At 33.5% G+C, this 13,697-nt stretch overlaps 1 protein-coding gene across 2 annotated transcripts in view; it reads right to left on the bottom strand.

Moving 5' to 3' along the window:
* The window catches only part of EDIL3 (EGF like repeats and discoidin domains 3), a 411,614-nt gene that overhangs the window by 248,813 nt on the left and 149,104 nt on the right, over window positions 1-13,697 (bottom strand). Inside the window, exon 3 of one of the 2 annotated variants that reach the window (XM_057493705.1) lies at window positions 11,924-11,953. The exons of the other annotated variant lie outside the window; for it this stretch is intronic. Within the exon in view, the coding sequence (XP_057349688.1) occupies window positions 11,924-11,953 (30 nt within the window). The remainder of the gene's footprint in view (window positions 1-11,923; window positions 11,954-13,697) is intronic. 2 annotated transcript variants of the gene reach the window in all.

Below are 13,697 nucleotides of genomic sequence, written 5' to 3'. Positions count from 1 at the left end.
TCTCAGAAGTCTTGAAAGTTAGACAGCTTCCTTGAGTTCTGCCTAAACAATATTAGAATAAGGATTGGCATACCAAAGGAATCCAACATGGATCATAATTTTCAGTGGTTTCTTGATGACCTTATGAATAAAATTTAATGTAAAATGCAGTGTGTTTAAATAGATAAAGGTGCAGAATGCTAAAATTATGAGGGGAAGAATTCCTATCTATTGACTTTCTAATCATTCTTATTATAACTGTGTTCATATTAGCAGCTTAGTACTTGCATAACTCCTCCCAACACATTAAAGAACACTAAGTTATGGGATAAAATAGTCTTTCAGACGGCCTCATTTTCAGACAGATACCATGATATCCTGTCAGGAATAACTGAAGCCTTGGCACAAACCATTGGCTGATACACACAGTTTTTATCCTTTGTTTTTATTTTGAGAACTGGATTGTTCACTCTTTTTCAAAAGCTTCTATGAAGATTTCAAAATACTCACCAATGTTGTAACATATTTAAATTGGGGAAAAAAAACATGGATTATTTTCTTACTTAGATTTATGTCTAGAGTCACAATTAGCTGAATAGATATGGAATATATATCTATATCTGGTGAATTCTAGCAGTTGAAGATCTGCTTTGGGTAATTGTCTTTTTTTTTTTTAAAAAAGGTTTATCTCCAAAATACTACACCCAGGTACATTCTATTTTATTTTCAAATGTATTACTCAAAGACTTAAAAAAAGCTATCCACTCAACTTTGAAGATAAAATTATTTAAAAATGTCTATGAGCTTAATGAGATATGACTCAATATCAATGTAATAATGAATAAGTTATTATACAAAAAAAAAAAAGAAAGAAAAATGCAGGCAGTTTCTTATTTCTCTTGGAGTCCAAACTCAGGAAGCTCAGTGGCCCTGCAGGCTTGCCCAGCCCGTGTGCAAGGGCTGCACTCGGCCCTGCCTCCTGGACCTGAGCCCAGCCTCTCTCCTGCCCATGGCCAGCACTAGACTGCAGTTGGAGGTTTGAGGCTTCTTAAAATCACTGCTGCAGTTTCCATAAAGCAACTACTAATAACGGCTATATTACTGGCATTGTTAGGACACCATGCTGAAAGAACTTCTAAGCAAAACATATTTTATTCTACTGCAACAAAAGCAGATAAACAAAAATGAATGTAATGGCATTTTTCTCTGCGAAAGGATTTAAGTAATTTTAAAGCATCTTTAAGATTCTTATCAAATTATTATCATTATCCTTATATCTATTTACTTCTTCAACTCAGCAATATATCTATCATCACCCCTCTCTTTCTCCTATCTTACAAGAAAGAACTGTGTATGCTCTCTGGTTAACAATGCTTTAAATCAGCATAAAATTAGTGTGGCTTACTTTATTCACTGATTCAATCACACAACACACATTTAATAACCATCTCCTATATACCAAACTCTTGTTCTAGCAGTTGGGGATTCAGTAATGAATAAAAAAGACCAAAAACAAAACCAAAATCCCATCCCTCAGGGAGTTTATATTCAGCCAGGACAGACAATAACCAAGCAACATGCATAGACTGTGCTCCCAGTGTTAGAATTAAAAAATGAAGCAGAGCAGGGACCATGACAAGGTGGAGGTGGGACCTGTTTACAGACAAAAAGAAGGCCTTTCTGAGAAAACATCTTTGGGTCAAGACAAGAAGGGTATGGTAGGGTGGTCCTGCAGTTACCTGCCAGAGAAGCAGCCAGACTACAGATCTGTGAGTGCAAAGCCCTGCAGAAGACAGGATGTGTCCAGGGTTTATGTTTTTGTGTTTTATTGAAAAGGAAGGACAAGGTGGCAGTAGTAGGAAATGCAGCCAGGGAGGGAATAGAGAAGGGTGCACATTAAATTCAGCTTCAATCTTCAATCTTCTGGAGGGTGAGATAAGAGCTATTAGAGGGTTTAGGGCAGAAGAGCAGTGGATCTCATGGCTTTGAAAGAATCACCCCAGCTTCTCCGTTGAGAAGGGACTGCAGAAGGGCCAGGGGTACCCACAAGAAGGCCACTGAGGAGACTGCTGCATAATAAACCAAGGGTGAGAAGATGGTGCCTCGGACTTGAGTGGTGGCAGAGATAATGGCAAGAAGTGATTAGACTGGGATGTATTTATATTTTGAAAAAGAGGCTGAAAGGATCTGGTAAGGATGGGATGTAGTGGGCGTCATCCAATATGGATGAAGGCAGTCATTTCCTATTTTATTATTATTGTGATTTTGTTTATGATTACTTGTTAGGCAATAAACTGAGTGTTCCATGTATAGTATTTTATTTAATTTTCACAGTAAAGCAATACAGCTAATAAAATATATACAGTCCTCCTTAAAGAGAACACTGAATTTTAACATATAGAAAGAGATATGCCCAAGGTTACATAATGAATAAATAACAGAAGCTGGATTCAAATTCAAGGTTCTCTGAAGAAAGTTGTGCTTGTTCTACTGTAGCAAACTCTACCTTCATATTCACTTACAAATAGTTTTAAATAGCATACATTTCTTTCAATTGTAAAGGTAATACATAGCTATTCAAGTTTTCTATTACAAAACTATACCTAATACGTGTAAAATTTTACCTATTTGAAAAATGGGCTGAATACTATAGTAATTTAAAGAACTTGTAGACATTTTTTAATAGAATAAAAGAGGAAATGAAAATCCCCCTGACTGCCTCCATCCATATTGAAAATTTGTACTTAAAAAATATATTCTGCATCAATCTAGCTGCTTTTGCAGTCTTTCCCACCTGGCTGAATCTAAAATTCAGGGTCAACTTTGAAGCTTAGGACAGAAAATAAATCGATCCAGGCCACTGGACATGGTCTTAAAAGACAAATCCAGCGCATGCAGTGAGGATTAGAAAGCAAAGAAGCCTCCAAGTTGAAGCGTGCACAGAGAGTGGGGCTACGCGCACTGTCACTAAACACTGGGAATTATGTCATTTTTACTCGTGTTCTCTGAGATGGTGAAGTTTTATGTGTTGGCTTGGCTAGACACACTCATCCAGCTGCTTATTCAAATACTAGTTTAGATTTGTTGTAAGGGTATTTTGTAGATGTGGTTAACATTTACAGTCAGTTGACTTTAAGCGAAGCAAACTATCCTCCATCATGTGGACAGGCTGTATCCAATCCACTGATGGTTTGAAGAGCAAACCTGAGGTTTCCCTGAGAAGGAAGAAATTTGCCTCAAGACTGTAATACAGAAATCATGCCTGAGTTTCCAGCCAGCTGGCCTGCCCTACAGACTTCAGACTTGCCAGCACCCACATCTCAACAGCCAATTCCTTAATATAAATCTCTTCGTTTTATATATTTTATACTTTTATATGTATATATATACATACATATTCTTTTGGTTCTGCTCCTCTGGAGAACACTGACTGATACACTCTCCTTTTCCACTTAATATACTTTTATTGCTTTTTCTTTTTTAAATTGTAATGCTTTTTCAGTACTTGAGCATAACATTAACTTGGGTTTCATTTTTTTTGTTTTTCTCCCAATATTCTAAAGGTCAGCAGCAGAAAATCAAACTATTAATTGAAATAACATCATGAAATTTCTACAAACATTGAATCAGAATTTGATTTACAGCTCTGGAGTTATTTTCAACATTATTATTGAGGTATTTCAAAAAGTTGAATCCTTAATGCTGTAGCAACATATATGGAAAGATTAAGTTACTTATTTTTTCCAAGCTTAAAGTTGATTAAATTTGAATGGCCATTCTCTAATAGTTTAAAAATAAAATTGTGTTTTCACCATATATTTTTCATCATAAAAATTGTTTTAATCTCTAATAAGATAATATCATCCTGAGGTAACCTAACTAATGATGTTATTAAATACTCTTGGGAATTTTCTGGGCAATGAAATTTAACATGATTGTCATTTTTTAAATATGGGAGAGGAGGATTATAGTCAGCAGCATCTAAGAAATAGAGCTGGATAAATTTAGTAGTTTCTGTAGAAACCGACAATTAAAGCAAAGTGGAAAGATTAGTTCAGCACAGATAATGCATATATACAGTTTTGGCAAGCATGAAAAATATGTTTATGCACGTGAGAAAAAAATAAAAGATATGGTTACATTGATATTTTAAAAGTCACAATGTATAACACCATAAATGTGATTATACTTTAATATGACTGAGATATGCCTCAAGTTTATTTCTCTATGATCAGATTCCCAGGGCCTCACAGGAATTTTTATAAAGTAACATGATAAATATACCAAAGTGTAGGAAAAAAGCTAAGAAGACAGTTAAAAATGACACGTTATAATGGTTACCTCCTGTTGGCTTTACTGATCATAGACCTACTAAGTATTTTCCCCTTTTTTCTTCCTAAGAAATACCCTGATTCCTGTTTAGATTCTGCCCCTCAGCCACAGGGTTCCTAAATTGAGAGAAAGTAAAAATCAACCTCATGCCCCAGGGGAGGGTCTTGATGGGCTGTTTTTTCCAGGGGGTGGCAGAAGGAATCTAAGCCTGTACAATTAGACTGCCCATCAGGACTCTTGCTTTAAAGGCAGGGGAACTAAGGTTGTTTCCTTGTCCTCTCTGGACAAGGATAAAGATGCATACAGCCACAACAGCTGCTGGCAGGCATATCACTACCAAAAGGGAAACCATGTGAAGGTGAAGATAAATTTTATACCACAAAAGAGAGCAGAAAGAGAGGGGAAAGAAAAACAAAACCAGGTTTTTAGTGACTTCATACTCATTCTCAATTCTGTGAGCCAATAAAATCCCTTGGTATTTAAGCAACATTAAATTGACTTTTCTGTTACAACTAAGAACACCATGTCACAATATATAATAACAGTTTTTAGAATATATGCCTTGCTTGGTATTAACATTACTACTGAAGACATATCTTCAAGCTGTACTATGAAGGATTTTAGTTATTTCATGCATTCCTGACAACAAGATTTAATGATTTTTAACTGTTCCTCTCAATTTCAGATTTATACTTTTGGGGAAAGATGATGGATTTTATAACTATACCTACATTCATGGGTATATAGGTAAAGATATAAAGATATTATTTTTCCCCTTCTGAGTTTAATTCTTAAAGTTGTCTAAAGATAAAGATATGGAGTATATAATTTCCCAAATTCCCTACAGGTCCCATGATCTTCACTAGAGTGAAGTTCATCTTAGCAAAAACATGAAAAAAATACTGTCTATATATGGTAGAGATTTAAATAACAACCTTTTTCCTCACAGTTCAGCATCACTACAACTCATTTATCAATAAGGAAGTTTTGTTTTATATAAAAATAAGTAAGCACTATTTGGTCTTTTCACTAATGTCTTAGTAAATTGACTGAAGCTAAATCTTTAGAAGCAATGATTTCATCCCTATTCCACTGAGAATCTATATATAATGACTTTTCTCTCTGTTAGAGATTGTAGCAATGAACTTTTGGTCCTTATATATTAGGTTTTATATTTATGCCTACTCAGTATATATATATATATATATATATATATATATATATATATATATATATATATATAAACAAGAATTTATTTGATAAAATAATTAGAAAAGTTGCTCCAGGCATTAGAGGGAAAATGTGCTTGTCTGTATAAAAGAAGAGGAAATTTGTAACAAATGTAAAGCAAACAAGAAGGAGACTGTGAAGCTCTGCTTCAGACCCCAAGGAAATAAAATGCTAAGATCAGAATGCAAAAGCATTTCTTGTTCATTAGAGAATAATATAGTAAGGGATTCCATTTCTAAATGCATGAGTTGTAGAATAATTGAGCATAGTCAGCCGTGCAGAAATTAAACTCCACAAGAAAAGAGTAGAGATTTTAAAAAATCCATAGCACAGCTAAGAAAATCACAAAATTCAACAGAAACAGAAGTAATGCCTTTATAGAACTAAAACTGAATATTTCTAAAGTTAGAAAAATATCTTAGCAGTCTGTGTCCTGTGTTTAGCTTCACAAATATATGTTTTAAACTATATATATATGTCTATATTTATTTATAAACCCGTATGTAAAACTATAATTGTAAATCTTTACTACTGCTAGCCAGTGTTCTATCATATGTGTAGATTGTTAGTGCTCTTAGGTATACTTCCTCAATGACCAAACTGATCATTTAAAACATTAAACATAATAAAATATTTAGAAGGAACTAGTGAAAATGCTGAAGCTCTGGTGTGGCAAATATTAATTAACTTCATCTCTGTTGGGCAACACAGACGTCACAGTAAGTCTATTAAAAACTATTGCGTCTGTTTAGTAGCCTCTATCAAAATTATCAGTTAGGATCAGGTGTTAATAGGTCACAAATGAAGTTTTACATTAAGTAAATTAAAAAATTTTAACTTTATAAACATATGAAGAACAGTATTGCTTTCATAATTTACTGTTTTAACATAGCTGATTATAAAGAAGATTTTACCTTTTATATTCATCTGAAAATTCTACATTTTTCTAATCATGATATTTTGTTATTATGAGTTAACTCAGTATTAATAGCTACGTTTAATAAACCCAAACTGAGTCCCTTTCTTCGATATTAAAAAAATAACAAATCAATTAAAAATTTCCCCTCAGGAAAGAGAAGAAAAAAAAATTCAAGCTTTCCTTATGAGCTGGTTTTGTTATAGCAGGTAGGTAGCCAGACACGAGCAGGGATGGGTAGGGATGCTTGATTACATTCTACACATTCTGTGCAAGCTGGTCCCCTGAGCTGGGGGGTGAGGGTGCAGGTAACAGACTCGCCCAAACTGGCTGGTTCCATTATGAGAAGTTGACCTTGACTTCATCTTAAAATACAGTATACACTCACTAACATAGTGAAAATCACAGCTCCCCATGCATGACAGTTCTGAAGGGAGCCGTATACAGTAAAAAAAACTTGTAGACATGAGGGTGGAGCAAGCCCGAACTCCAGGGAAGACTCCACCTGTTCCCTCTGAAACCTAATCTCACTTAGTGAATATTCATCTCCCTTCACATAAAAAAGGCTCCCTATTGTTTTCTGGGTGCAAGCCCCTCTGGGTCTGCCCACACCCCCAATTCCCAGTTATACACTTGTCTTTTACTGAATTGTATTCTCCAAATAAACTCTTCCTGCTCAATGGCTTTTTTTGCATTCATTCTTGACTTCTTTCTTGCAATTAGAACAAGAACCTGTCTCCAGGGACAGTATAAACAAAAAACAGTAAATTGTGATTTTGATTAATTTTAGCCCCTGTATAACTACAAGAGCTATCCTGTGTCATTTCCTGATTGATTTTGATCCCATTTAGTAGCATTTTCCATTTCAGGACCTGTTTTAATTCTTACAATGATTTCATCAATTTGATAAATAGATGGTATTTCTAGAGAGGTAAAATAATAGCTAATAAGATAAAATAAATGAAGAGGAATAAGGAAATTTATATGAGAATGAGCCTGATTTGATATTCCTTATAGTTAATAAATTAAAGTTCATATAGATTAGTTCATTTGTAGCAATTTGATAATGTAAATATCTTAATACAAAAGTATTGGTATAATCAGTTTAGGAATCTTCTCTGTATTACACAATTTAAATAAAAGATAAATGAAAACTGGGCTTGTGTAACAGAAGGGAAAGCAGCCACTGACTTAAGAGTGTTATTTTATGAAATTTAACTTTAATATAGTGTGATCATCTTTCAAAAGTTGTAAACTGATTTCAAAGTTGTAAACTGACTTGTATTTCATACCTATAGATACACACACACACACTTTAATATTTTCAAATCTTTGTTTCTGAAGGCATACTTATTAGATCAAAGTTTGATTAGTATAGTAGCACAGTGCTGAGACTGTAAGGGAATAACTGATGTAATATCAAAAACAGATTCTGAAAAAGAGTTCAAAAGAGAGTTTCCAAAAATTATTGGAGCAATAGTAATACAATTGTATTATATATATCACTTTCTAAAGGTGACTCATCTGGAGGTACAGTAACTATTTGTGGCTGCTTTAAAAATATGAGTTTCATCATTTTGTAATTATATCTTGGGATACAATCTAGTTTGAAGTAATTTCTTGTATAGTTCATGGATATGTTTTTATACTCATTGGAAGATGTTTAAATACATGAAAAGAATATTCAACTAAGATGAATAAAAAGAAGCTTCTGGTAGGTGTTAGGTGAAACTGCCCTGGTAATGCAAATGCTGAAGAACACCTTCCTCTAGGCTAATGAAGCCCATCAGAACACTCAGAGCTGAAAATGATTAACAAGTGGATGCTCCATATTCAATGAGGGGATACACCCCCAGGAGGAGAAATGCATATGTGATATATTATGCACCCCCTCTACATATCAGCACAAAAAAGGCGCTTATGAAAAACACTTGTTTTTTGCATAGCAATTTAGAGGTTCAAATCGGAGAAATCAGGCATATTTGAAAAAACAAAGACAGAATAAAGCATAAAAATACTGTAAACCAATTGTATGGGAACAGAGTGGAGAGATCACTTATTTGTCTTAATGATGGCAGTCATAACAATTCTAAATATAAAGCAAATTAAATGTACTCTATTGTAAAGAGAAAGCACAATAGTTTTGCATTATAACACAAATAAGACACTAATATATCAATTTTCACAGTCATACTGTCTGCCTTCCTGATTTTTTTCATTCTATGTTATTCAAGATAGAAAACTATTATTTTTTAAAATAGTTCTGAACAATGAGAATATGTTATTATGACTGAGTTATATTAATCCAATTCTAATTTTCTGTGTGGTAAAAAAAAAAATTAGATTTGTTATATAATATCCATATGTTGCAAACATTTAAAAGAATTACTATTCAGTAGTAGTATCCACTAGAGACCAATACCTTTAGATAAATCATGCATAGATTTGTTTTTAAAAATAATCATTTTAAATTCATAATTCATATATTGACAATTAGAAATTAGGAGTCTGTGAATACTTGGCAGTATAAAAATATCCCCATTTACTTTATTATTTCTTCTACTATTGAACTTTGAAGAGCAGTAGAGTAGATCTATTAGAAACATTAAAATTATTTAAAGAAATTTATGTACTTGAAGGAGTTACTGTCCAATTATGCTGTGCATCTGAAAGAAGAATATGAATCTGATAAAGATATCATGTGGGGACATAGTGAAAATTTAATTCAGGTACAATTTTTGTGGAAAATGAAAGATTGTATTTCACTGATAATGTAGAATAGAGAAATTAACAGGAAAAAAGATAAAAGAGGACCACAAAGTGAGTCTGAGCTTGTACAAAATTATTCTAGATAAATTCTGCTGATAGAAGACAAAGAGTAAAAACAGAATATTAATCATATATTAAGTAACGATATTATGGATAACTGTTTAAATATATATATTTATATGTCACTGAAAAAGACACATAACAGTAATAAATATTCAATTAAGAAAATTAGTCAAAAAAATTGGGGACAAGACTTACCAAAAAGGACTAAAAAAATCACAATCCACTTTCCACAAGTATTAATATTGAAACAGTCTCTACACATCTTATGACACTTCATCAAAAGTTTTAATGCAACAACACAGTAATATTCTTATTATACGTAAATTTAAAAGGAAAACATTTGTCTACCATTGGCAGTTTTTATACAAAAGGAGTATCCACTTTACTAAATGACAAATTTTCTCAGTTAATGTAATTTGTATGTGAAATTACTTAGTTAAAATATTCCTTATAAGTACATTGGTTCTATTATAAAAATCTGTTCTTAAAGCACAACAAAAACATCTTGTCATATCTGAAAACAAAATATTTTTAAAACATAATTAAACTATGATGTTTAGATCATTCTAGACTAAAATAAGTATTTGGAGAAGAAATGTTCAGTTGCATTTACCAGAAGACCTTCTTAGTAAGCAAAGAAATTATTAAAGTAGCTTTAGAATAGAAAGTTTACCAAGAAATAGTTATATTGTACTTAAACATTAGATTAAAATTAATCTTCATCATGCAAATATAGTAATTCTTTTACAATGGCACCAAAATTGCCTGGTAGGCAGCACAGAAAGAAGTGACATGTAAGAGTATAAGAGGAATGAGACTGGACTAGTTAGAAATGCATGGTGCTCTCAAGGACTGATACAGAGAAAATTCAATTAAGGTTAACAAATACAGTCTTTGGGCAACCCTGTTAACACTAAAAGCCTCAAGTCAGGGCAGAAAGTGAGAAATTAGGCAGAGGTCACTCATTAAAAGATGAGTTTCCTGTTAAGTTACGTGACTAGGCTTCTCCTAAATAGATACACAATACTGACTAGAGTGGGAGAAAATGATAGGGAGGTCTTATCATCCAAATCAGGTTCTAAACTATTATGAAAATGTAATGTTGAGAGTATCTAAATCTGTGATTCCATTACCAAAGCAGTACAGTTGTAATGAGTGTCATGTACTATGACATCTTTGATGTTTATCAAAGATGCCTGTAAGATGTCTATTTCATTTTCTTCCACTGAAGTTTTGATCTCTGAAATTACTCTACAGGTTAATGTCCCCATCTAGCTTTGGAGGGAGACAGAAATCAAGAGGTCTTTTCTAGTTGAAATAAGTTTGGTATATGAACTGAAACAACCTTATCTTGTACCTGAGTTCCAGTAACTGGCTAGATTCCCCACTGCCTATAAAGTCAAGCCCCATTTTGTCCATTAGTTTCAGTAACCATTTTCTTTCCTTGTCTCTAGGTGTAAGTCCTTTCCTCAATTACAGTTGACCATTAAACAATACGGTTTTGAACTCTTATGGGTCCACTTGTATGTGGATTTTTTTCAATAAATATACTGGAAAACTTTCTGGAGATTTGTGACAATTTGAAAAAAAAATTCTCTAGCTTACTTTATTCTAAGAATACAGTATATATAATACATATACAAAAAATGTGACAATCGACTATTTATGGAAACAACAGTAGGCTATTAGTAGTTAAGTTTTGGGGGAGCTAAAAGTTATACATGGATTTTCAACTGCATGGGGGTTCAGCACCTTTAACCCCTGCATTGTTCAAGGATCAACTGTACTTGCCTAAGAAAGAATCTAGTGCTGAGGTCTTCTCGGGACCAGCCTCTACCGGATGCATTTCCTTTTGCTTGACTGTTAGCCTAGGCCTTTTATTCATTGCTAGTCATATTGGCTGTGCTGCCTACCTTATCCTAATAGGTGTGTCTGGGCTTTAGGCTCCCAGTATGTCTCTTTGACCCATCCCTTTGTCCTAGAATCATGCTGAAATGACCATGCCTTTTCTTCTCTCTCCATTTTTCACAGTACTTAGTTCACACTTGAGTCTGCGCTTGATAAATGTTGATCAGGTCAATGAGGAAATGAGTCAGGATGCCAGGTTTCAGTATCATTAAGTTACAACTGTAAAATTATGTTTTTAAGTAAAGAGAGTGTTTGAGGCAAGATCATGAATTTTACTCTTAAACGTAACTGAATATCCTGTTCAAGAAGTTACATGTTTGATAATACAGTATGTTATCATGAAGGTCATAATTTCTGAAAACATATTTTATCATTTTCCTTTTTTTCATTCTGATTTTACTATTTTTCTTCATTTTACTAGTTTCTGCTATTTTTCTCAATGTTTTTAGTTTCCAGCTTTCCTTCCTCTTTAACATTGATGTAATATTTTGTGTTATGTTTTCCTCTGTGATAGTCTGTTTTCAGTTCTTTTCTCTTTTTTATTTAAAACTTATTACCAACATCATTTAGTCTGGGACAGCATAGTGGGTCCAAGAAATAAAAGGCAATTAAATGAAACAGTTTTCTGGTTGAAATCATAAAAAATATATACTTCAAAGCATTGAGTCTCCATTGTTAAGGGCATAAAATTAAACAGACATAATGTATACAGCATAAGAACTTTACCTGCTGAAGTTGGCTCTTCTTCTTCTGATGCTTTGATAAGAGGAAAAGAAGAAAGTGAGGACAGAGAATGGGAGATGGGGGAGGGAGGGAGAGGGAAAAGGAGAAAGAGAGAGAGAGATTGAGATTGAACATAAATATATTTCACATTTCCAGACAATGACCTCAAGTCCCTGACTTGCAGTTTTGTTTATACATTTGAAATCTGCCTTTACATAATTAATGACAGCTTAATGGATATTCACATTAAATTAACATTTATATACTCATACTTTAAAACTTGTATTAGAAAAGATCATTCAGTTGTCTGAATTTTATTTTCCTTTCCTTTTGCAAAAATTGATCTTATTTATATCTTCTAATGATCAAACAAAAGTTTTGACTGTCAAAAATGACTTTTAATTCCTCTTTGCAAACAGAAAAGTCCCACAGAGTGGTGATGGTAGAGTATTTATATTATGTAGAGTTTATATTTTTAAACAGAATTATTTATAATAATTATAATAACTACACTCAAACTAAAGTGAAATAAGATGGGGAGTGCACACAAACACACTCAACGTATGTGTAACACACATTTGAAGATTCAGTAGTGGAGATTCTGTGGGGAGGCCACAGGAACTCACATTTTAAAGGTTGACTCCAAGTGGTTTTGACACAAGTGTTCTACAGCCCACACACGTATAAACTAGTATTATAAAAGAAGAGGCCAAGATGTGAAAACACAGTTTTATGCTAACGCAGTGGTTCACAACCCTGAATCAGTATCAGAATGCCAAACTCTGGCCCCAGCTCAAACCAATAAAATCAGAATCTCTTTCAATGGTATATAACTTGTAGCCAGGATTGAGATATTACTAAGTAATATCAACATAAAGTGACATGAACTAAAACTCACAGGTGAATTATTTTGATTCCTGTTTTAAAAAGGCAGAATTTTTGAGAGTAGCAAGACTCCAAGGGTAACAAGCCACTGCTGCACATGTTGGGGATGGAGCCTGGTGGTTATGAGCGAAAAAAAAAAAGTTGATCCAAAGCAGCCTCATAATTTTACCTAGAAGCCCCCTTTTTACCTTTATACTAACAGACATGCTCTATGAGGAGGTATTTCCATTCTGTGCACAAGTACAGCTTATCCAGAAGAGTAGTGCTAAATTACATGACTTTAGCCAGTATATTTTATTTGATTCATGAAGTTTTAAAATAAAAATTTACTCAGCTGAATTCCTTTATAAAGGAACTCTGTTCCCAGGTGATTCATTAATCAAGGTATCACTGTATAACTGGGAAGTGGTCTACACCCTTTCCATTAAGGTTACATATGCACAGAGTACACATTAGACAAGCTTACTTTGTGTCCACACAGTATTTGCCTCTCACACTGTTTGGCTTGGCACATAAAGAAATGGAGACAGCAAACACTGGGCATGCATGACGTGGAGGGCATAAATATTTAAAAACCGGTTTGCTGCTTTATCATGTTCAAAATATATCATAACGTGCTCAAAGAGGACAACTGTCGGTAGCTTCCAGGAATTCCCTTTTAAGAAAATACCATAGGGGCCTACAGAAATGCTGACTTAGATGAGTCATTGTTAGCAAGTGTCTGAAGATTCAAAATGGAAAAGAAAAAAAAAAACTTAAACTTACGGTTGGTCATTTTATGTGGTAAACTCAATTTATAAAGTTACTGATGAAATGACAATTTGATAGACCAAGATACAGAGGTTCAGAGTGACTGAGCAATTTGTCTAAGCTCAATTTGAATTTGAGCTCA

Source organism: Manis pentadactyla, chromosome 2, assembly GCF_030020395.1.
Source record: "Manis pentadactyla isolate mManPen7 chromosome 2, mManPen7.hap1, whole genome shotgun sequence".
NCBI classification, from domain to species: domain Eukaryota; kingdom Metazoa; phylum Chordata; class Mammalia; order Pholidota; family Manidae; genus Manis; species Manis pentadactyla.
This window is presented reverse-complemented; position numbering and strand designations above follow the sequence as displayed.